The 21,953-nt window shown below is 50.0% G+C and overlaps 2 protein-coding genes across 3 annotated transcripts in view; one reads left to right on the top strand and one right to left on the bottom strand.

Annotated features, from left to right (window-relative positions):
- Positions 1 to 3,301, bottom strand: part of Ogdh (oxoglutarate dehydrogenase Nc73EF) — a 147,757-nt gene extending 144,456 nt beyond the window's left edge. The window contains exon 1 of the mRNA XM_077650983.1: positions 2,906 to 3,301. Coding sequence (XP_077507109.1) covers positions 2,906 to 3,145 — 240 coding nt within the window. The 5' untranslated portion in view covers positions 3,146 to 3,301. The remainder of the gene's footprint in view (positions 1 to 2,905) is intronic.
- Positions 3,302 to 6,522: 3,221 nt separating this feature from the next.
- Positions 6,523 to 21,953, top strand: part of LOC144116263 (DAZ-associated protein 2-like) — a 48,131-nt gene continuing 32,700 nt past the window's right edge. Inside the window, exons 1-2 of one of the 2 annotated variants that reach the window (XM_077650981.1) lie at positions 6,523 to 6,693; positions 6,837 to 6,927. Coding sequence is in view for 1 of the 2 variants with exons in the window: in XM_077650982.1 (XP_077507108.1) it covers positions 6,880 to 6,927 (48 nt within the window). In the remaining variant the exon portion in view is untranslated. Of the gene's footprint in view, positions 6,694 to 6,737; positions 6,928 to 21,953 lie in introns of those variants that run through there. The other variant, XM_077650982.1, reaches the window with a different exon arrangement.

The following is a 21,953-nucleotide window of genomic DNA, read 5'->3' as shown; positions in this document are numbered from 1 at the left end:
GTTCACTTTTAATGCAGTAGCAAATGTTCTCATTTAAAGCTGTTTTTAAATCACTGAAACACTGGCTTGCCCCTGTACATGCAAGGGAGACTATGGTCCTGCATCAGATATTGCTTGTGGTTGGATGCTGCACTTGAAGCCCATATCTATTAACCCAATTCTGATAAAAAATCACAGTTCTTGAAAAGCAGACTAATGGGTTATGCATCGGATGTTTTAGCTTATACCATGGAAATTTGCAATTTCCACAGCTGACCATTTATCAGCTGTATCAGACATCAATAATTTTGAATATAATGTTAACTGGGTAATTTATTCAATTTACTAATTAACTTTCAATGAGCACAAAGAAAGTGCATGCAAAAAAACAATACTGTGTGCAGTTCAAACTGGGTGCAATAGGCAATGCCACGTGCCACCAGAGGATGTTGAGTTTGTACTGAATTTTCTGAGCAGCTCACACACCCAGCTACAATTTCAGGCAGAAAAAAGCATGATTTCATCACACTGCAAAGCTACAGAGAATGACTTTTTCTTTGTTTCAAAAACTGACAAGAAATCATCTTGGCCGCAGCTACGAACTCGCCATTAGCACTAATCGCCAAACAACATTATAAGGTTAAGTGTATTTTAGTTCATCAGCTACCTAATTATGATGCTTTTCATAATAAGTGATGTTCATTGCAGCTGACAACATGGTCCTGAAGATATTTTCTATTTTGACCAACCTATCACAATTAATTTTTTTAATGTTTGATAAAAACACGGTATTTTCATAAATTCAATGATATCAGCGCAACGTTAACGTGTGATCTGCATTGATGACGCATTCCTAGAGTGAACAGGCGGGAAAAGAGGAGAAAAAGAAATGCACACACGAAGTTGTGACATGAATACAGCATTGCATGAAAAGGTACCACAACACAACACCATTTAGTTTTCAATATATCTATTTATGCGTAAAACTTGTATCTGTGCCCCGCAGTTACATATCGAATGCTCCAGTGCATGGGCTGCTGTTTCGTATGGGCCCAATTGTGCTTGCTATTGCATGTTCCCGGGCATGCATCATCAAACACCTGCTTCACGCAAAGGTCGCAGATGGAATGCTCATATATATGGCATCCCTTGGTGCGTGCAGTTAGTGTACACATCCGTGCACTGGTTTCCACAGCAGGAGCAGACAATTTTCGTGTTTGCTGAAGGCAGCACTCTACTGCACATGCCTTGCACATGTGACAGAGAAAAAAAACTCATAACTTTGTAAAAATCATAGAAGTGCTCAGTAAACTAGTTGCTGCATCAAGATGTTTCAGTGTTTTCATTAAGCAAAACAATCTGTAGCCCCCGTTGACTGTGCAGAATTGTGTCTGAAGAGCATATGATTCTGACTGTCTTAACTGTGCACAGTTAACTTGGTTCACTCCTTACAACTGCACAAGAGCAATCTCTCTATGCCTTCGTGCTGCAAACCCATAAAAACTGCATCATTTAAATGCTTGAGCACAACATTTGGTTCAGAGGGTACCTTCTTTAGATGCCATGCACTTCTATGCACAGTAGTCCTCCCTAAAGAACTGGCAAAAGATGTCCATGTGTTGTGCAATGTCAGTGCATAACAAAGAACTCTAGGTGGCTGAAATTAATTTGGAGCCCTCCACTACGACAACTCTCTCCTTCTTTTGCATCCCCTTTCATTCATTCCTTCCCGGCACTTACCTTAAACAAGCGAGTGACTGCGCTTTTCCTTTCCCTCCAGCCAATCATTATTACTGACCAACCTGCACTGTTTCCTGTCCCGCACCATCATAATGGCTGGAAAATGGCCTGCCCATTTAAGCATGACCCAAGATGAGTAGAATTTTTAATCCCCGCGTGAGCAATTTTCGCAACCCCTATCCTCCCCGCACCTTATAGAATGCCTCTTCAGTCCGACGGCGACGAAACTGGGTCACAGCTCGTCAAGGGCAACCACGCGGCCACCGATGCCTCGTCAGGCATTCACCTCACAGGTGCGGCGGTGTCGTGCGCAGCGGCGACAACGACCGCCCATTTCGCGCAAGAAAACCAAAGTTGTGCCTCGCGCTGCCAAGTAGCACAGCCGTCACGGGAGACAGACTGCGCGCACACGCTGAAAGGCAGTCGCCACAAGGTGACCGCCGGAACGGCAATTACCGTATGCAAGAGAACGGCGCGCTGTCCGGGCATCTGGTAGCGCGTACGGCCGGACTTCTGCTGCCAGTCACACAGCTCACTTGACGCATCTAATTGGAATCACGCGGCGATCACCGGGTCCACGTAGAAGGCAAGCAGGCCGCGCTTTGAAAACGACTCCGCTCCAAGGACGGAAATCTGCGCGACGACGCGTGCGGCACAGATTTCCGCGCAAGAGTTTTGCTGTAAGCTAGTCTGAAACTGAGAATAATGACAGGCAGCGCAAAAGACGTCGTTGGAAACTTTTTTCCAGGCGTTACGTGAATGACGCAACAGTAGTCACTCACGGTCGCCCAAGACACTTCCAAACAAAATAAACTTGCTCGACAGCTAAGCGGTTACAAACGGGTGCCAAGTTGCCTGTCCTACTACGGACTTATGACTAGATCCTGTTCGGTGTGGAAAATGAATCACTCGTGCTACAGGCGCTTGGTATGTGCCCTCAACCACCACGTCACCGCCGTGCTATACTGCTGCCAGCAACCGCACGACTTGGCAGCACGGGCTCTCCGACGAAGGTGACGGAGAAACAGGGCGACACGAGTGAATGCGCACTGTCCACTTGTGACGACCGTCCCCCGACCCGACCGCTGTAGGGCATCTGTCCAGGTAGCACAGGGCGAGGTATTTATAGGCGCCGTATATTGCGCAGGCCGCGAAATGCGCTAATCGTCAAAACATCCCAACGCACCTTGTGTACGGAGTTTGGGTCCTTGGTCCATGCCCGGTACATTTCCTCGACGTACACGGACGAGCTGCCGTTGAGGAACGGCTCGGCTGCGGCACGGGTGACATAGCCCCGCGCGGGCACCTTGAGCAGGTGGATGCCGAAGGAGCCGTTGTTCGCCAGGCGTGCGGCACCGCATTTTTCGGACAATAGGGCTCGGGCGAACGGCGTCAATGACGCGGCCAGGGTCCTCGCTCGATCCATCGCCACCGAATGAATGAATGAACGATCCGCGACTCTACCTAGCCGACACGGACCCGAAACGCGCGCACACCGCTCAGCGCCGACACCCGCTGCTCACATGCCCTTCCTCCGTTGCGGTAGGTCGTAGTTGCTCCAAGGTAGGTTGCTCACTACATCACACCGCCAACCGCATGACTAGTGTTGCCAGGTTGTGTTTTTCGGCTCGAAAGTTAACGAAGTTTGCTCACGCAGGCAGGCCTGAATATTTTGGTTAATGTATTTTCTGTTCTTTTTTCTAATCATAATACAACAGACTTCTGTGCTTATATTTTCTGAGCGCCAAGGGAGTGCTTGATTGAGCCATAGAGTTTCTTACTAATAACTAGAGGGAAATATAGAGGCGCTGCACCTGTACCTCAATGGGCGCGCAAAGCATCCTGGGGCGATGAGCTACTTGCTAAAGTCACTGGAAGTGACTTTACTTTGGTGCGGAACAGTAGGTTTTTGTTCAGGAACATAGAGTGGCATTACTAAGGTGTTTCATTCCGTATGCACGGTGACAACTTCAGCGTAAGAGTAGTGTGCAAAAGCTATAGTAGTGAAAACGCAACACACGACGCCAATAAAAGGTTTTTGTTTTCCGAAATGCTGTGGAAAAACCTTTTAAAATGTTGAAGCGACAACATTTTTTTAAAACATATTTCGCTTTAAAAGTGTACTTGTTAATCCTGAAATGTTGGTTTTTGTGGTCTGCAATGGTTGGCCAATAGGAGGTATTCACTGAGGCCGCGCTACCAGACGGCGAAAGCGTCGCCGCGGCAAACCCGCCATGTTTGTGGTCGTTTCGCGAAAGCTCGCGCAGTGTCGCGGTGCGCCGTGAGGTATCCGGCCTGAATTGTTGGTGATCCGTAACACCTTTGCACGTTGTTAAATGCGACAACGTTCAATTTTCTTTGTAGAATGCTTATTGTGCATAAAGTTCGCAGAAGAATTCTGTGCCGTGATTTAACTGAGCTGCGTGCCGCAACTCGGCAGCAAAACTGGCCGGCTGCATTGCACGCAAGAATGTAAACGACTTGCAGCTTTTAATATCAGTTCATAACTGTCAGCTACTCATGCAGCACACATAGTGGATAACACAGCACATGATTAATTACCCATATTCCTAAGCGGACGCTGCTGAAACTCATATTTCCAGCGGCTGTAGTCCGCGAACCGCCGAATACTCAGTTTCAGCAAAAAGGCATATTGTGTCATAGCTGCTTTGTTTACGCGACAAAATAGTCGAGCAAATACTGTCATGCACTCGCAGCACGAATGGCAGACAGCAAGAATGTTTTGCAGGTTTGATTGAAGAAACGTAGCGTTGCTTCCAGTGCACAAGACCTGGAATCTGTAGGCCGGTTCGCAGCAACGCGATGTGCAGCAATTCCGCTACATTCAGTAGTAACATGTCACTTTCAGCAGACAGAGATGACAAGTTAAGCTAGCTAAACGAACATACACGTTTAACTACTCACCTAGGTGAAAAACGGCACTTCGGCCGTCGGCACCCTCAGCGCGGATGTTCGGCTCGACCGCTTGTCAAGCAATTGCCCCCTCTCATAGATTTGCATACTTTAATTCTTCGGCCTGTCGGCAAACTTACGTCGTGCACTAGGCGGACCTCAATATCGATGAATTCAACGCTCGGCAGCCGTCTTGTAGTACGTCGCACAACACGCCGGCACCTGCACATTCCTACGGGTCGAAGTTTTCACAAAATGTAACATTTTCAGCGTGCCTGCTCTTTCTGCATCGCGCAGTTCACGGCGTATCCACTCAGTCACACGGTGTTACGGGTCGGACAGAAATGATCTGCGGCGAGACGCTAAACACACTTACATTTCACACATCACAAGCCAGGTAAATGCTGCGGCTACCGCGCGCGCGACCACCAACATGGCGAATGCCGCGCCGGCCACTAGCTCCCCTTGCGGATGACGTCATGTGAATACCTCCTATAGGAGAGCAATCCATCGTTTACTTTGAGCAAACTTTGCATTTACATGCCTCTCTTTTCATTTGTTACGATTTATACACAGTATATTGAATGATTGAGCATTCTTGATTATCGAGCAACGTTTGTTTTTATTATTTTTTGGCCAAAAGTCGTAGTTCTGCACTCGCTAGCTTTCCGCCCCATGATTAGAGCGCCCATGGTGGTACAGGTGGTCTCGAGGAAGCTCTATGCAAAAAACCGCCAGCTTTCCCTCTAGTTAATAGTAAGAAACTCTATGGATCGAGCAGCACAGGCGCGAATGTTGGCCGGACGTCCGCGAGTACGTACAGAGCAGGAAAATTAAAGGAGCAACGAAAAGCATGGCCTTGAAAGAAAAAAACTTGAGCCTTCCTCTCAAAAATAAAGGACTTTCAATCAGTCAATTAAGTTAGTTCAATAAACAGACGCTAAGCTTGACTAAGACCGTTGGTTATTTTCATAACGGCCTGTATACACATTGGTTTTGTTTTAAATATGCCAAAAAAAAAGACGGATAATAATTAGGAACAGAAGTACTTGCAACTGGGCTTGTTGGTGAATATTCGTGAAACACATGAGCGCAAAAATGGCAACACGGACCAGTAAGGGAACAGTACGAGCGCTGCACTTTCAACAGGATTTATTCAAAGAAGAGCGTTAATATAGCCCTTGCCATTATCCATGCTCTAAATTGCAGATGGCAAGCAATCACGTCTCACAAATGTGCACCAAGAAACAGCATTTCACTGTGACAGAACGTGAGCTCGTGGAAGCCTTCTATATAAAGAAGCGAGGTGATTATATTGCATCAGTGGCACGTCGGTTGTTCTTCGCCACAGTGAAATGCTGTTTCTTGATACACATCTATGAGAGGTGATTGTTTGCCATGTCCGATTAAGAGCATGGATAAGGGCAGGGGCTATATAAATGCTCTTCCTTGAATAAATCCTGTTGAAAGTGCAGCGCTCGTCCTGTTCCCTAGGCTTACTCGTCAGTGTTGCCATTTTTGCGCTCTCATGTCTTTCACTAATCAGGAACAACCCGTACCATTTTTACTTATGTCAACAACAAAAACCGTTGCTTAAAATAAGAGGTCAGAACCATGAAAAATATAGTTCACCTTAAATACTTGCTTTCAATGTCGAGGGGAAAAAGTGTTATGTCCAAGTTCGCTATTTATTTACAGCGAAAAGATAAAACATGCACAGCTTTCATGTGGCAATAATCAGCATTTTTCAAATGTCTGATCTCACTTGTTTACTTCTCTTAAGCGTGAACAAGACATAAGAAAAAGATTATTTTTCATAACATAGAACCGAAACTGAAACCAGTTTTTATCGTATGTATGTTTGTTTTTCTGCGAGCCTGTCTGTGCGCCATTGCTCGACGACGACGCAAACGTTGGGTGGGAGCGCGCTCTGGCACGGACTCTCGTGACTTCGCTGCTGTTCGCTTCTTGCGCCGCCGGCAGCCCCTTGACGTCGCCGGGAGCCTCGTTAACGGGACCAACAGCTCACGTGGTGGCCGTGACGTCGCTGTGTGCCCTCGGGTAGGCGCCTCTCGGGTTGTTTATCGGCGGGAGCCGCCGACGTCGCTTCGCTATCAATCACCACTCGGTCGGAGAGCTCTGCCGCCCCGCACTCTCGGGTCTGCGTCTCTGCGATCGTAGCCAACGGCGACTTCTCTTTGCAGGATTCCAGAGTTTGAGCCGCAACTGTATCTCCCTGGCCGCATCATGAGCGGCTATTACCCTCCGCAGCAGGAGAAGTCGGGCTACCCTCAGGTCAGTACCCCTGAGCGTTGTCCGCGAGTCGTATGGCGGGATCGACACGTCTCCCAGCTGCTCGCGTGCGCAGGATCGGCGCTTGCGCTTTGCTGCTGTCTACGAGGTAGCCGCACGCATTACAAATACTGGGTGTCAGTGTTGACGGTAACATTTTGTCAGGATTTTAGGCCCGCGCACACTAAAGAAAGATGGTCGCATTAGCCTGTCCCTCTTGGCGTAGCTTTTGATCTCACCTGCTATTCCGTGTAATTACATGCCGTCGCCATAGCTTTTTGTGTCTGTTTCTGCGTCTTTTTGTGGTCGGTGTCGCCACTGCTTATAACTGGTGTTGTTTTTCAACATCGAATTAGTGTCTGTGTTTGCAGCCATGCATCAAGGAAATCGCGCTTTGGCTGCTTGTTAAGCCTCAGATAGCCTGATGAGCAGTGCTGGCTAGAAATGTCACTGGAATACAAGAATACTTTTTGCAGACTCTAAAACCGAGAGCCGACAGTTTGGAACTCTCTGCAAAGAATGCACCATCATGTTTTCGCTTAGTCTTTGCTCATCTGACTCTCGTATGTCAAGAGTTCCGCCAGACTACCTCCTATCTTCTGTGTCAGCAGTGCAGGTGTAAGTACTAGTTCCTTGTGATGTTTTAGTCCAGCTGTATTATTCACAGACTTACTTTGGTCTGTAGCCACGAATAACTGCGAACTCAAATCTCTAAGCAATTCTGGAAAAATAAAGTCTTTTTTTTAATTGACCCGTAGTCTAGGGATCTGCATTTAAGTATTGAGTGCCACAGGTCTGGATTGTCAAATGACAGGTGTATTTATTCACACATCTGCATTGTGCTAGTGTGGAGTAAATTATTTTGTTTATATCCATTGTAAAGGCCACTGTCTACTCACTTCTGCACAATTTTATATCTGTGCTGTAAACGAAATGCGTATTTTTTATGAGCTAGGTGTAAAAATGCTTGATCTGTATTTGCCATGTTCGTTATCTGACTTCACTTCTATGAAATCAACAATGTTGTGCAACCTCAATAGTTTAGTTATTCAAATAGCAGTAAGAGAAGAGAAATTTATTGAAATTTGAAATTGGTTGATATTGGGTGCCACTCTTGCCATCCCCCAAATAAGTGCCTGAATAGTGTGAACAGAAAATTGACTATAACTGCATAAATTAATAATCAGCTAAGCAAATGTGCTCCACTTTGCTTTCTTTCTGCATATTTAACATTACATATTTTTACTTCACTGGAATACATAAAGTTGCTGGAAGAAAAGAAACTTTGCACTTGCAACAGACACAGATTTTCAGCATTATGTGTAAAGTTACACCCTGGTTGCCCCATGAGTTTAAGCAGAAAAGATATGCATGGACACTGCTGTCTTGTGTGCTATTAGTGGAGGACCTGGAAAAAGGTCATTGAAAGGCCTGATAAAGCTCAGTATTTCACCCCTGGGAGTAGTGAGCTTTGCATCAGTGCCCTGCTATCACATACATGCAGACAGGCCCTGATAAGGGATAAGGGGAATGCTGATAAAGGCATTATGTGCATGTGCTCACCCATCCCTGCTCTGCATGTATTTGTCATCATATTGGGTTTGGTATGTGACTCCCTTGCCCAGCAAAAATCACTTTTTAAATCCACATCATCAACTAGCCGATAGCTTTTGACTCCACATGGCAGGGTCACAGAGCTCTGATAAGTTGATGAGTTGGCATGCTGGAACAAAAAATTCTTATGTTCAGCTGTTCCGACTGCTTGCAAATTCATATTTGCGTATTGAGCATGAGTAGTGGATGAGCTTAATTAGGCACATCTCCCTTTACTTCACATGCTTGCCAGTGCCACGGCATTAAGTAGCTGAGCTCATAGTTGCAGGTTTGATTTTTGGGCTCAGCAGCTGCTTTTGATTGAAGCGAAACCTACTGGCGCCCCCCGCAGCTGTTCGGTGTGGCTTGAGTGCACGGAAAAGTCTTCCTCCAAGTCGTCCATCAAAACGCTCTTGTACCTATGAATCCAGAGCTACGCTGGTTCGAAAGCAACCCAGTGAAAAAACTGGTTCTGTTAATGTCACGTGGACTTTGTTGTTGTTTTTTTTGTCACATCCATTGCTGTTGCCTTGCCAACCTAGCACTTTTCCCTCTATCGCTGAGCGCCTTCGCTCTCCCGTCCTCGCCGCACTGGTTGCCCTGTTGTAGCATTGTCAGGGTAGATCGGCAGCCGATGTGACGCCGCGAAACAGAGGAGCGAGCGTCGTTCTTTCTTGTGGCTACGGGGGGGGGGGGGGGAATGGGCTCGGCTTCTGCCATCCTTATCGTGGGGGCACTGCTTGGAGCGGGGATGAGCCGTTGAGCGCCCTCTGCGCTTTCCTGTAGGGTTCACGGCCCCTTTCTCCGTCCGCCCGTGCAGGCTGTGTTCCACTCGCCAAGAAATGCCCCTTGGGACCTCTGTTGAACGCTGGAACACGCATTTCTCTTCGTGTTTGTTCCAGCGCGGCGCGCATGGTGTTGCGCCGTTTCGCGACAGCTGTTCGCGTGAACAACGTACGTCGCACGGGTGGAGGACCAGTTTTGGGCGTTTTGGCTTTGCATCAAGATTGACTGTAACGACTGCCGAGTTTAAAACGCAACCTTTGTAAGTTAGAAAATACCGTGAATGTATACAGGTATAGCTTCCACAGGCAGTTTTCGCCAGCAAACTGCCATGACATTAATACTTTCCCGCACGGATCTCTAAGGCTAACTAACGACAGCGCCTAGCCACTTCCTGACAGCGATCACGGAATCCGTGATAGTTCCCACATCATCATCAACACGAGCTCACGTGCAGCTTCGAACAAACAGAAGGTGGCCTGTGTAGATATAGGTCATCATCAATCAGACTACGCCCACTGCAGGGCAGATGCGTCTCCCATGTCTCTCTTATCTCCCCAATTAATATCGATTCGAAGGTGCTAAGAATTGATGTAGGTACCGCGTTGTAATCACAAAACGATAACTCTAGCCGAAAACGGAGCCTTTATAGCCTAGAAAAGGCAACGAAACGGGGCACATCAACGGCTCCTTTCGCAGTTGAAATGCGCGCGACGACGCCGATTTTCGCGCGGATTCCAGTTTAAAACAGTTTCAACCAGCTCTTTTCGATGTGAACGTCACGAGGTATTTTTAGATCCAATCATCTCAGCCGGACAAGCGTCAGCGTACCCAGAAAGAACCGGAGAGTCAATTTTTACCTGAACGTTAACTGGCTGGAGTAGTCCTCAATGTCGCTTTAAACAGAACTGCCGCTCTTTGTGCTGCTTTCTTATGTCTTTGTATTTTTGCGTTGAATGTTCAATCGGTTGAGGACATCTAGCAGGTATCGACAGACCGCAGTCAGAAGGCAACGGCCGTAGAGAAGAATGCGCGTTAGTTATTTGTATCAGGTCATCTCCATCCAGCCTCTGAAAGACGTTCGTCTCGCCAAATTCTAGTCCCGTGAACAAAATGAGCCCTTTCTGCCATTCGGAGCCGCGATTAGGGAGTGAGTGTTGCCGCAAACAACGTCAGCAGCGTTGTCAAATGTGAGGAGGCGTTTGCTCGTGGGTGCGCTTATCGCGGCGACGCTGAGAAATCCAACAGATTCCCACCTGTCCTAGGAACGTTTTTGACGATATCGAAAACTTCAAAAGCAAAAAAAAAATGAAGCCTGCCGTAGGGAGACCTGCAGATGTATTTATTGTAATGGAATCTTACGGTCTATGAAAAAAACAAAAATAGCATTCATGAACAATTTCCCGTTGAGAAAATAGGTTTGGTTTAGGGGGTTTAACGTCCCAAAGCGACTCAGGCTATGAGAGACGCCGTAGTGGAGGGCTCCGGAAATTTCGACCACCTGGGGTTCTTTAACATGCACTGACATCGCACAGCACACGGGCCTCTAGAATTTCGCCTCCATCGAAATTCCACCGCCGCGGCCGGGATCGCACCCGCGTCTTTCGGGCCAGCAGCCGAGCGCCATAACCACTCCGCCACCGCGGCGGCCGTTGAGAAAATAAGCTTGTCCAGAATTTCTCGGCGTGATTGTGTGAGTGAGCTGAGGATCACCTCTGTTCGATGCAGAGAAACGCAGCAGGTGTTGTGAAACCGTCCCATTCTGCGGTCCCCATTAGCCAAGGGACGCGGCCGCCAGTGAAGCTCTGCACACTCGGACTCGAGGCCTTTGCACTTCGTGTCCAAGTAGCTGTTATTCGCTGCAGCAGACAAGTTTCGCCGCGGCGCATTGTGACGGTATGCATGCAGCTGCAGCGGTTGCATCACTTGGGCCACTGACCGTGTCATTGGATCCAGATGCCCTCTTCTTTAGGTGTGTTCGTCCGGGCTGCTGTCAGGCGGTGAATGTCAGTTGCAAATGTACGGTAATCTTGAGTGGAAGCTGATTATTAATGGAGCATTTTGACTGGGTCAGACTCGTTTTATGATATTTTTTCTAGAAAAAAAGAAGAAAGAAATCTGTAGCTTGACGTGCGTGCACTATTAATACATCACGCTCCTTTTCCCGTGCAAGTTTGAGGCTGCAAAAGAGGACTAAATTATTTGACGGCTTGTGTAGGGAACTACGCAGCATCTCAGTTCGATCTCACCCAGAAACTTAGTCCAATGGAGCATGCTGCAGACCTCTTTTAATGGATAATTTGCGGAAGGAAAGAAATAAAAACGTGCCTTTACGTTTACGAGGCTCGCTTAGTGTGTGAAATGCCCAGAACGCATCTCGTTACGACGCGGAATGGCTGCACCTTGCAGAGCATGCGGCCCAATGAGCTTGGCTCGAAGTGCTGTGCACGGCTCACCGAAGGGGAACTTTGAAGCCCTCTGGCACGGGGACGCCACTCAGCCTATGTTTTCTCAGCACGTTTTCCTCAACAGCCGGTTCACCTTCCTGTGTGAGGGCAACGGGAGCTTGATGGAAATTAATGCACATGTTTCTTGGGGAAAGGAAATGCGCAGTAAGTGTCTTCAGTGGACACTTAAACCTCGGCGCAGGTGCAGAAGAGATGAAAAGGGAAGGAAGGGAGAGAGAAATAGGTGCCGTATGTATACTGCAGAGTGTCGAATCAGTTTCGACACTCCCCCCCCCCCTTTTTTTTTAATGAGCCAGTGTAAACGGCGGCCGAGACTGAACCCGCGTCCTTGGGCACAGCAGCTAAACGCCACGACCGCTGGTTCACCGCGGCGGGTATGCGCAGTTGGGAGCAGAATTTCAGTTTGGCACTCAGTTTTGTTTTGCAAAGAAACTGTCAAAATGGGCACGGCATCAAATGATTGGAGCTTCATTTTAGGACCCTAGCTTTAGCTAACAAGAGAGAAGCATCGAGTTGGTGTGACCTGCACCCGTCAGAGCCTTACGTAATAAAAATGGCAGAGATTATGCCAAATACTAATTAGGTGCGCTAGCGCTTCGGTTTCACTGCGGTTTTGGTACGAGGATTGGTTTTCAAGATCAAGCAGGCGTCAGACGAATATTGGTGATGGGGTTCCTTCGTGCTGGCGTACTAAAACTGACTGGGACACTCAAACTCCGCCTGAATAGCATGATGCAACAGCTTTAGTGGGTTAGCTTGTGCGGAATCGGTAAGCCTCTACTTTACGTTGGTAGATCCCTGGGAATCCTCATACCACTCGTGGCGCAGCGGTAAAATACTAGCGAATCCTGCCGCCGCGGCGGAAAAACCTGTTTCGAGTCGTCCCTGCGATGAGCGGGGAGGTTCCAACAAGTTTTTTTTATTGGTTTTGGGGGAAAGGAAATGGCGCAGTATCTGTCTCATATATCGTTGGACACCTGAACCGCGCTGTAAGGGAAGGGATAAAGGAGGGAGTGAAAGAAGAAAGGAAGAATAGGTGCCGTAGTGGAGGACTCCGGAATAATTTTGACCACCTGGGGATCTTTAACGTGCACTGACATCGCACAGCACACGGGCGCCTTAGCGTTTTGCCTCCATAAAGACGCAGCCGCCGCGGTCGGGTTCGGACCCGGGAACTGCGGATCAGTAGCCGAGCGCCCTAACCACAAGTTGGAAATTTTCGCTGCGACGCGCCGCTCAATCGCTCAGTCGCTTGCATGTCAGCCAGCCTTTAAGCGATGCGCCACTGCCCTTCGATGGCAGGTGCTGCCACCGGTGGGTCTAGCGCTACCCAGTGTGCCCTTCCCGAGCAACCTGTCGCGACCAGTCATGTATTTAACTGCCACCGGCCACGGTGGGCAGTTTGCTTACAAACCGGTGGGCAGGTTACGATGACTTCACAAGTTCACGTGACCTAGGTATCCCACCTGTTAAGCCTTACCACCTGCCACCTAGACGGACAGTGCGAAATTGGTGAGTGGGGGTGTTTCCTGGAGCACTAAAAAAATGTCTAAATTTGATTTTCCGCGCTGCTATATTTTTCAAGAATGAGCGTTTTGTAAAGTTCGCGTAACCAATTAGAGCTAAGGTTGCTCATAGTCCTTAATATGTAACACTCCGACAGCCACAATACCTGTGTTTTCACTACACGGCTAGGGATTTCTAACCACACGAATGCGCACATAACTTGTTTTTTGCTTCAAGGATATTTATCATGCAGGGAACCCAGCCAGTATTGACGAGGTATCTGAGACCACGCGTGCTAAAATGTGGGGACTGCATGAATCCGAAACAGGCAACCATTTTTATTGCGCTATAGCACTTATAGTGAGCACTCCCCGCATTCAGCGATTGTGGTTTTTGTTTCTTCTCTGAAGCCTGCTTAGTGGCAGGCTGCCCACCGGGTTGTGGGTAGCCTGTCCAGCTCTGCGTGCTCATATACACGCACACACCGGATGTTTTTTTTTTAGAAGGTCCATATTTAAAAAATGGACCTTTGAGATAATAAGGAGCTTTTTGCGGCATGGTGATCCGAGTGTTGGCGGGCGTCAGAAAAAAAGGCGATCATGCCGACTAGTAAAGAGGAGGGGATACTTAAGCCCCGTTTTTAGAGTATGACGCGGCAGCGTTAATGGGTCAATGCCCATATATATGCACAATTGCTCATTCTCGACTTTGCATTCATAGACCTCTTGGAGTCCTACTACCACTCCTGGCGCAACGGTTGAGTGATTCGCCACTGTCCTGCGATGGCAGGTGCTGCCCTGCAGTGGGGCTTGTGCGACCCGGGGTGCTCTTCCCGGGCAACCTCTCGCGAGTAAGTGCCACGGTGGGCAGCCTGTGATGGCGGCACAAGGGGCCATGTGACCTAGCTAGCAAACCTAGTTTGCTCCTCCTCCTCCTCCTCCGAGGGTTTTTTCGCTCACGACGACGGCGGCGGCGGATTTTCTGCGAGTTCTCCAGGCAGACTGCTCGGCTCGCGGTTTTCGCGCCCGCCGCGTTCTCGTGACAAAGAAGAAAAAAATTCCTGTTGGCCTAGCTCTGTTAGGCAGGATATATGTATCGAAAGCGCGGCGACTTCTGCATGCCGTCGTGGCGGAGGGGCAGCGTCTCCGCCTCAAACGTCAAAGGCCCTGGTTCGATTCCGAGCCTCGGCACCGGTTTTCTTTCTTTTATTCAGTGAGTGTGCGGGGGGTTTCCGTGGCTCCCATAGATTCCGCCACCGAATACGTTGGTGAGCGGCTAAGCGCAGGCTCTGTTAAGGCGCGCTTATACTCCGGCGTAACGTGCGCGGTGCCCGGCGGCGACGTCACGTCCAACTGCGCTTGACCGCCGACGCGTTCGGCGCACTCTGACCGCACTGGCGGAGACTTGGAGCACGTTTCTATTTCGCGCCGAGTGCGCCAGCCGCCGCCGGCCCGGCCAGACCGGTTCGGCTCCGCGGCGAGGCGCGCGTTGTGACGTCATGCGCCTCCTGGGAGCACGTAAAGCTTTCGCTATAAAAAAAGCTCAAGGCACAGTGCGCCAATGATTTGCAGAGGTCAGACGGAAAACAGAAACACAGAAGGAACGCGAGAAAAAGCCACGGTCCTAACGAGGAGCGTATACGAACTTGCGAAGGGTGCCGTGGCATTCAACCCGCAGCTCCCCGTTCCTACAGTGCTCACGCCCGGGGAGGTCGACTCGCCTTGAAACAGCGTCGCGGGAGTGTTTAACCGTCCACGCGGGAGGTCAAACTCGTCGCCGCTGCGCCGCGACTTGTCTGCGAAAAACAGAGGCGTCCTGGCTACCTCGGCCGCAAAAGAGAACGAAAGACAGGGCGGGCACGAACTTTGTGACACTGTGGGCCTCCACTAGCTCCCCAACAGTGCTGCGGGGACCCAGCTGGAGTAGGTTCTCTGCGGAAGTATTGAGGTGTTGGTGGAGGGCCGTCTTGAACGCGGTGAGTCCGCATTCGTCGAGCTGCTCGCAGCGCAGAAAACAATCGCGTTTTGAAGCATTCTCCCGGTGCCGCTGCCCCGCTTCCTGTCTGGCCAGCGACGCGCTGCACTCGGCAGCCAGGGTTTGCGCAGCTCGCAGGGGCAGAAAGAAGAAACGAACGACCGTTAGGGCACCTCTTAACTTGGTGAGGCGTATTCCGCACTGTGTGCTGGCAACGATCACAGTTGGCCCCTTCGTTCGGGAATGTGCGCGCAGTTAGACTATACGGGCAAATTTGCATTTATGGTGGCCTCTTTGGTGCGCAGGCTTTTCCTTCTGACGCTAAGCAGGCGTATACCTTCAGAATCAATCAATGTGCGGTTATTCTTTTAGGCTTAACGTGCTCGGATAAAGTACTCTGCTGCCGACGCGGTAGCTCGGTGGTTATGGTGCTCGGCTGCTGACCCGAAAGATGGCGGTTCTATCCCGGCCGCGGCGATCGAATTTCGATGGAGGTGAAATCCTAGAGGCCCGTGTGCTGTGCGATGTCATAGCACGTTGAAGGACCCCAGGTGGTCGAAATTACCCGGAGCCTTCCTCCATGGCGTCCCTCGTAGCCTGAGTCGCTTTGGGACGTTAAGCCCTCTAAACCAAAGTGATTTAGTAACTACAGCCCATATTTGCAAGATGGTCGAAAAATGTACGCGGGTATAGCTGGCTCCTCTGTGTATCTATCGTTCACCGCCACTTCATATGCGAAGCCATTATGCACTATATGGCTCATCGGCAATGAAACCCGGTGTCCAGAAAATGTGGTTTCTCAAAGCCCACGTGACCAGGAAAAAATTTATTCCAAACCGGTTTTGTGGCCTATTTCTTCTTAAATAGGCCACAGGACCGCGTTGCTTCTTGGCGAACAAAGATGAACCTATAGTATACACGTTGTCCTGAATTCAGAATCATTGCTGCTGGTATCTCGCTACGGTGATTGCAGGGTGCAGTATACGAGAGGAGGAGCTGTGGTAGTCGGGAAGGTACAGCCACATTCTTGCGGAATTTCTCGCCGGCCGTGATGGTTGTTTACACTGCTGCTCGCCGCGTCTAGCTACTGGCGCATCCGAGACTCCTTTGAGCCCCGGTATAGCGAAGAGGCGCTCGTCGCCGCTGCAACTTTGCGCACACATCCCCAGGACCCTTCGAAGCGTGTTCTCACGGTCATGACAGTGTTGTTTAAAAATTTTCGAGGAACAGCCTTGTGTGACTAAATTTTGGCACTCTGTGCTGACGAAGCGACAAAGTGCTCGGTTTTACCTGGAAAACCGACCGGCGCATTAATGTTGTTGTATTGTAGCCGCGCTTAAGTTTCCGAATAAATCGCGAGCTTCCTTGGAAGCGCCTGCAGTAGAGACTACGTATTTCTCGCGGCCGGAACAACTTGTACCTCACTGATGGCTTCCCCAGTCGGCTTTCGAGGCTGAAGAACCCCCTAAAATTTCCATTCCTCCCCTCTCTTTATACTCATCATATCTGGCTGGTTCAGACATGTTCGCACTTAGTGCTTTTCGCTGTTTATGCTTATGGCCGTAACCTGTTATAATTTTTGTCAGTCTGATTTTTGTTATTATTTCTCGCAGTTTTGTTATCCACTTTGTGTGTAACACATTCTGTAGTGCTCTCGGGGTAATGGAATGCACACAGGGCTGGCTGCCCGCTGTCACCCCTGAGGAAGGTGCATCGCAGGTTTCGAAAGTTCCGAGTCAGCTGAAATCTTGCATGTAGACAAATCCCCCCCCCCCCTTTTTTTTTGCCTATAACGTACGCCGCAACCAGACAATGTGTTTATGTCGAAACGTTTCGTTTTCAGCGCCAAGGTGGATGCTGACTGCTCTGTCAGCGAGGGAAAATGATGGACACTTGTGCTTGATCCTTTTGGCACGTTTTCCTATGCTCTGTCACTGCGTGTTTTTTTGTTTTGCTTCTATCTTTGCCTGCTGGTGTGGTTATTAGGCGGTTTTTTTTTTTTGTAAGCGCAGAGGGCGAAACGAGCTGGCGCGGTCGCCGAAGGCGCTCAACTTTCTGTGGCACTGCGGCGGATCCTATAGGCAGGAAAGGGAAGCGGACAGGCGTTTGTCCCCGTGCCGTGGGGAGAGGGCTACCCTCTCTTCATCAGTCCCTCCTTCACCCGTCCGCCTGCCTCCGCACCTCTCGCCTGAAATACGAACCCTCTCCCCAAGGCCAGGCTCCTCTCCTGGTGTTCCATTTCTGGCGAGGCAAAACTTCAAAAGGCAGACTTGGGCTGAGAGACGACGGGGAGATTGCGCCCCGTCTCGAATGGGCACGGCATTCCTCTCTTGTTCCCGGCGGTAACGGCGCACAGTCCGCCGCTCGGCGGCCGGCCTTTCTCGGTCACTGTGTGTGGCAAGCTCTCTGTGCCCTGCTCGCGTCCACCTCGTGAATGCAGTTTTCGATTCGCTCCGGCGTAGAGGGGAGAGCGTTCGTCCAGTGGCCCTCGTTTTGAGGGGGAGAAATATAAAGATTGGCAGAATGGAGTAGCATTGAAAGCCGGCGCACCTTATAGAAACCGCCGTGTTTCTGTCGATCGACAGAGGCGGCACCGCCGAGTTGCTATAACAAAGACGGTGCCGCTGAGAGGTACGCCCTAATTTAGATCGGTTTCTTGCCCTCGCTTTTCCTTTCCCGTTTCGTTTTTCGTAACGTGCCGTTCAACGCCCGAGCGCAGTTTTTCTCATCGCGGTACAGCGCAATCAGGGCAATTAACCGGCACTCGTGTGTTGTGCGCGCGTGTGAGCGTTCAAGCGTCATTTGAGTGGACAGTTTAGGTTTCGCATCCTGCCTGTGGAAGATTGGAAACGTACATTCACCTCGGTTGGCTCCTTCTCGCAGGCCTCCTTTGTTGGCATGCTCAGGCACTTTCTGCCCGTCCTTCTTTTTCGCTTTAGCTGCAATTTGTGGTTATTCCCCTTGTACCTTTTTCTGTTTTAGATTTTCGAAATGTGCTTTTTATTAAAGGAGTTTTCTTCTTTGCAGTGATGCGTAAGTCATTAGTCATCACGTGATATTCGCCCACCGTGCACATATATAATCGCTGCTTCCACATTCGTTGTCATTCCGGCTCTTGAGGCAGGCCGGCTTTAGCGCTTTAATGATTTAAAACGACGAAGCTACGGGTATAGCGCAGTTTTTTTCATCCTTCGCATGACCTGTACGGGACCATTTGACCACTGACGGCACAGCCATCGTTTTGCTGTTAAAACCGAGACAATTCGAGAACTTGAGCTATAAATTATTTATGCTAACATCTTACTCATCATTGCAGTGGAGAAAGGAGGGCAGGAGAAAAAGGGTGTGCATACCCTGTTGTTCAGCTGAAATGCCCCAGCCTGCTTCGTCTTGTCCTTGAGCGCGCCATATTGAGGGGATGGTCGCGAGCTTTCTGCGCCATTCTCTGCCGTCCCCGTCGTCTCTTTTTGTCGAGAGTAATATAGATTAATGTCATTGCATGATATACAAACAAAACGGCAGCCGAGCTTTGAGGCGCGTCGTCCTTTGAGCTTCGTGTAATGTGCGCTTTTATTTATTATGTATTTAGGGTGTCCTCGTAGCTCACGAATACCCTCCACGTAAAGGGAAGGGAAAGAGTGAAACGTACAGGGGGAAGCAATATGAGAGGTCGCCGACGAGAATCGGCGGCATGTGTGGCCCATCGCGCTTACTGCGAATTCTTACCGGCTCACGGAGCGCGGAGGCTCCCTCTCGTATAACTCCTACCTGTACATGCACGCTTTGCGTGCGATGTGAAAATGCAGAATACGAAATGAAATGGAAGCGGCAAATGAGAGCACATAAACCTGGTGTGAAGCATGAAAAGAAACGCCTGCTTATTGACAGGCACGAAGGATAGTGTTTTAAGTGCAGCATTTTTACGAGAGCGATCGGTGGACTCTACTTTGTCTCTGTCGGTATTGTTCGGTCCTCGGGAGGCGCTGTTTAGCGTCACCGGCGCATTTTCGGTTCACAGATATTTGGCTAGAAGCACTGCGTGACGATTGGCTTCACGAACGTCTTTATTCAGTTCTTACACGAACCCTCGGGATTCTGGTCCAGTGTTTTTGTACCCCCCAGCCGAAGGGGTTTCTGGAACTGTTAACCGTCATTGTCCACCGACGCAGTGCCGTTCCCAGAGGGCTTCGACGGCCCGTTAAGTGTATTTTCAACATTGGGCGAGTCTCCACTGGCGTTGCCCTCATCTCTGTAAGGCAGCTTTTTGCCGGTCCGGGCGCCGCTTTGCACAAAACTGCAGGCGCAGTGGTCGCAAAACGCGGCATTCGTTTGCAGACTGGTATGCTGCGACTCTTCGCTCATGTCTCGCGGGTGTTTCACTCGTTCCTTTCGCGGCGGCGTGCGGTTCCTCGTCGCCGTTCCCGGGCTTTTTCCGGCGCGCCATTGTTCCGCTATCGTGAGCGGGCGACCCTTGCGCTTATCGTGCGTCGCCATTTGCTTGGCTTGGCGCCGTCCGGTCCAGGGGGGGGACCAAGTCTGGGCTGAACGCGCTGCACTTTTCGTTCATGGCGTGTGGCTACAGGGAGTTCGCGACGGGAGGTGTATGCAGGACGCGACCAGAGGCAGACGCTGGAATCTCTGCTGCCTCCGGGCGGCCAAAGCGACGTCGTTGCTGCCTGCCAGTCATTATCTGTAGACAGCGTGAGAGACTTAAGCAAATAATGTTCCTGGTGGTCGAGTTGGTGTTTCGTAATTTAAAATTGCGCCACTGCGACAGAGGGGCAAGATACGCCTCTATTTGTGTCTTTCTTCTGTCGCTAACATGTCTTTTTAAGTGTCAAGGGGAGACTGCGCACTTTGGGGCGATTTAACCGTAAGTAATGTTCCTGAAAAGGTGGGGTGCTCGGGACTATACGCCTCGCGTTTAGTTCTGCACTTCATCTCGGCTCTCCTTCGGGCCACTTCCGTGTGCAGGGCTCCTCCGTCCGTATTCGGAAACGGAATGTCTTGTTCCGTTCTTCTGTGCCCATAAAGCGGTATTCACACGGGGGACCTCGGCGCGGAGGGACGGGGAGACAAGGCGCGCTACGTCACCGGCCGGCCAAACCCCTCCCCCGCTCCCAAATTTAGTATTCACACGGGCAGCGGCCGGGCGGCGTGGGAGGGGTTAAAGAAAGGGCCGGATGGCCGGTTTTGCTGTTCTTTGAAGACAGCGAAGGCTAAAAAAATAATAAAAATTGAAGGGAGATAAGAGGGAAAAGAAACCGAAACAGGGAAACAAACAGACAGTTCCCAGCACCGGAACTGAATACACGTCGAACTTTCTGGCGCTAGAGGATCCAGAGCAGGAAATGGACGTCGCAAAAAGGCGCAAGTACGTGTTGTTGGCGGCTCTACTTGAAACCGAGGATGACGACGATCTTTTCAAGAAAAAGCGGCGGTGCTGGGTGAAGCCATGGATGCAAGAAAAGTCCCTTGGTGTGCAGCACAGTCTGTATAACACGCTCCGTGAAGATGACCCGGACGAATACCAGAAACTGCTTCGTGTGCCGCATGAAGTTTTCTTGTGGATGCTGGAACGCATCAGACACCGGATTATTATTTTTTTTTTTTTACAACAAAAGCCGCCATCTGGGTTTACCATGCTCAAGGAGTGGGGCTGTGCTGATCTGAGGAGGGAAAATGCCGACAGTCGAGGGGGGAAAAATTAGACGAAAAAAAAGAGATGCGTGAAAGATAGAAGAGAAGAAACTCTGAGAAGATGCAGACAAACACAAAGACGACGTATGCCACAAAACGCATCTTGCTCTAACCAGTTCATAAATATTGGACTTCAAAAATGTTTTTATTAGTGCACGCATTCCTCTTCGTCCAACGTGCGCAAAATCCACTGCAAGAAGTAATACAGCTCTGTCGACAGCGGAGCGCCACTCACAGCGACCCCAACGCGCGCCCTGCCAAGTGCCGCCTAATCTCCCGGGGACGCGGGGACTGAACGTAGCGGCCGAGCGAACGGTCCCCTCCCCCGTCGGCGGCGGCCGCCGGACCAAAACCGGAAACTGCGTCGCCGCGAGCACACTCGAAGGCGTGACGTGTACGCAGCCGCCGTCAGTTCGGGAGGGATTCCATCCCCCGTGTGAATACCCCTTAAAGTGAGGTCGTCAGGCGTGCCTCGTCGTGAGTGAAAGTGACCGGTGTCAAATTTTTGAGCAAAAAGCTTCACTAGACTCGTCAACAGCGGGCTTCGCGTGAGCCACACTACAGATTTGCCACAGCTGCGCATACGCGAAACCGAGTGACGTCACGCGGAGCGCAGGTGGTCGCTGCTGCCGCAGCCGTCGTAGCCACCGCGCGCTGCCTCCTTCGTCTGACCTTTCGCCATGGAAGGAGGAGAAGACCCAGAAGTGGTAGCGTGGGGGTTGGAGATTTTAATAGCCTTGTATAACGATTGCACAAGCTTTGTATACCTAAGACAACACGTTTTGGAAAAGCTAGAAAGGTATACCCGAATTGTAACCCTATGTATGAAACCTTAAGCTAAACCACGAGCATCGCCACGAAGCATTTCGCTAAAGCTGCGAGCTATGAAGCTTTTCGCTTCGAGATATCCAGGCTTAACACTATAGCTAAGCCTCAGCCCAGCTTTTTTGCGTCAGTATTTGCCTGCATCGTAGGACGACGATATTAAGTTAACTTAGCAGGCTC

The sequence above is a fragment of the Amblyomma americanum genome, chromosome 1, assembly GCF_052857255.1.
Source record: "Amblyomma americanum isolate KBUSLIRL-KWMA chromosome 1, ASM5285725v1, whole genome shotgun sequence".
Lineage (NCBI taxonomy): Eukaryota > Metazoa > Arthropoda > Arachnida > Ixodida > Ixodidae > Amblyomma > Amblyomma americanum.
Note: the sequence above shows the minus strand (reverse complement) of the source record. Positions and strands in the feature narration are given on the sequence as shown.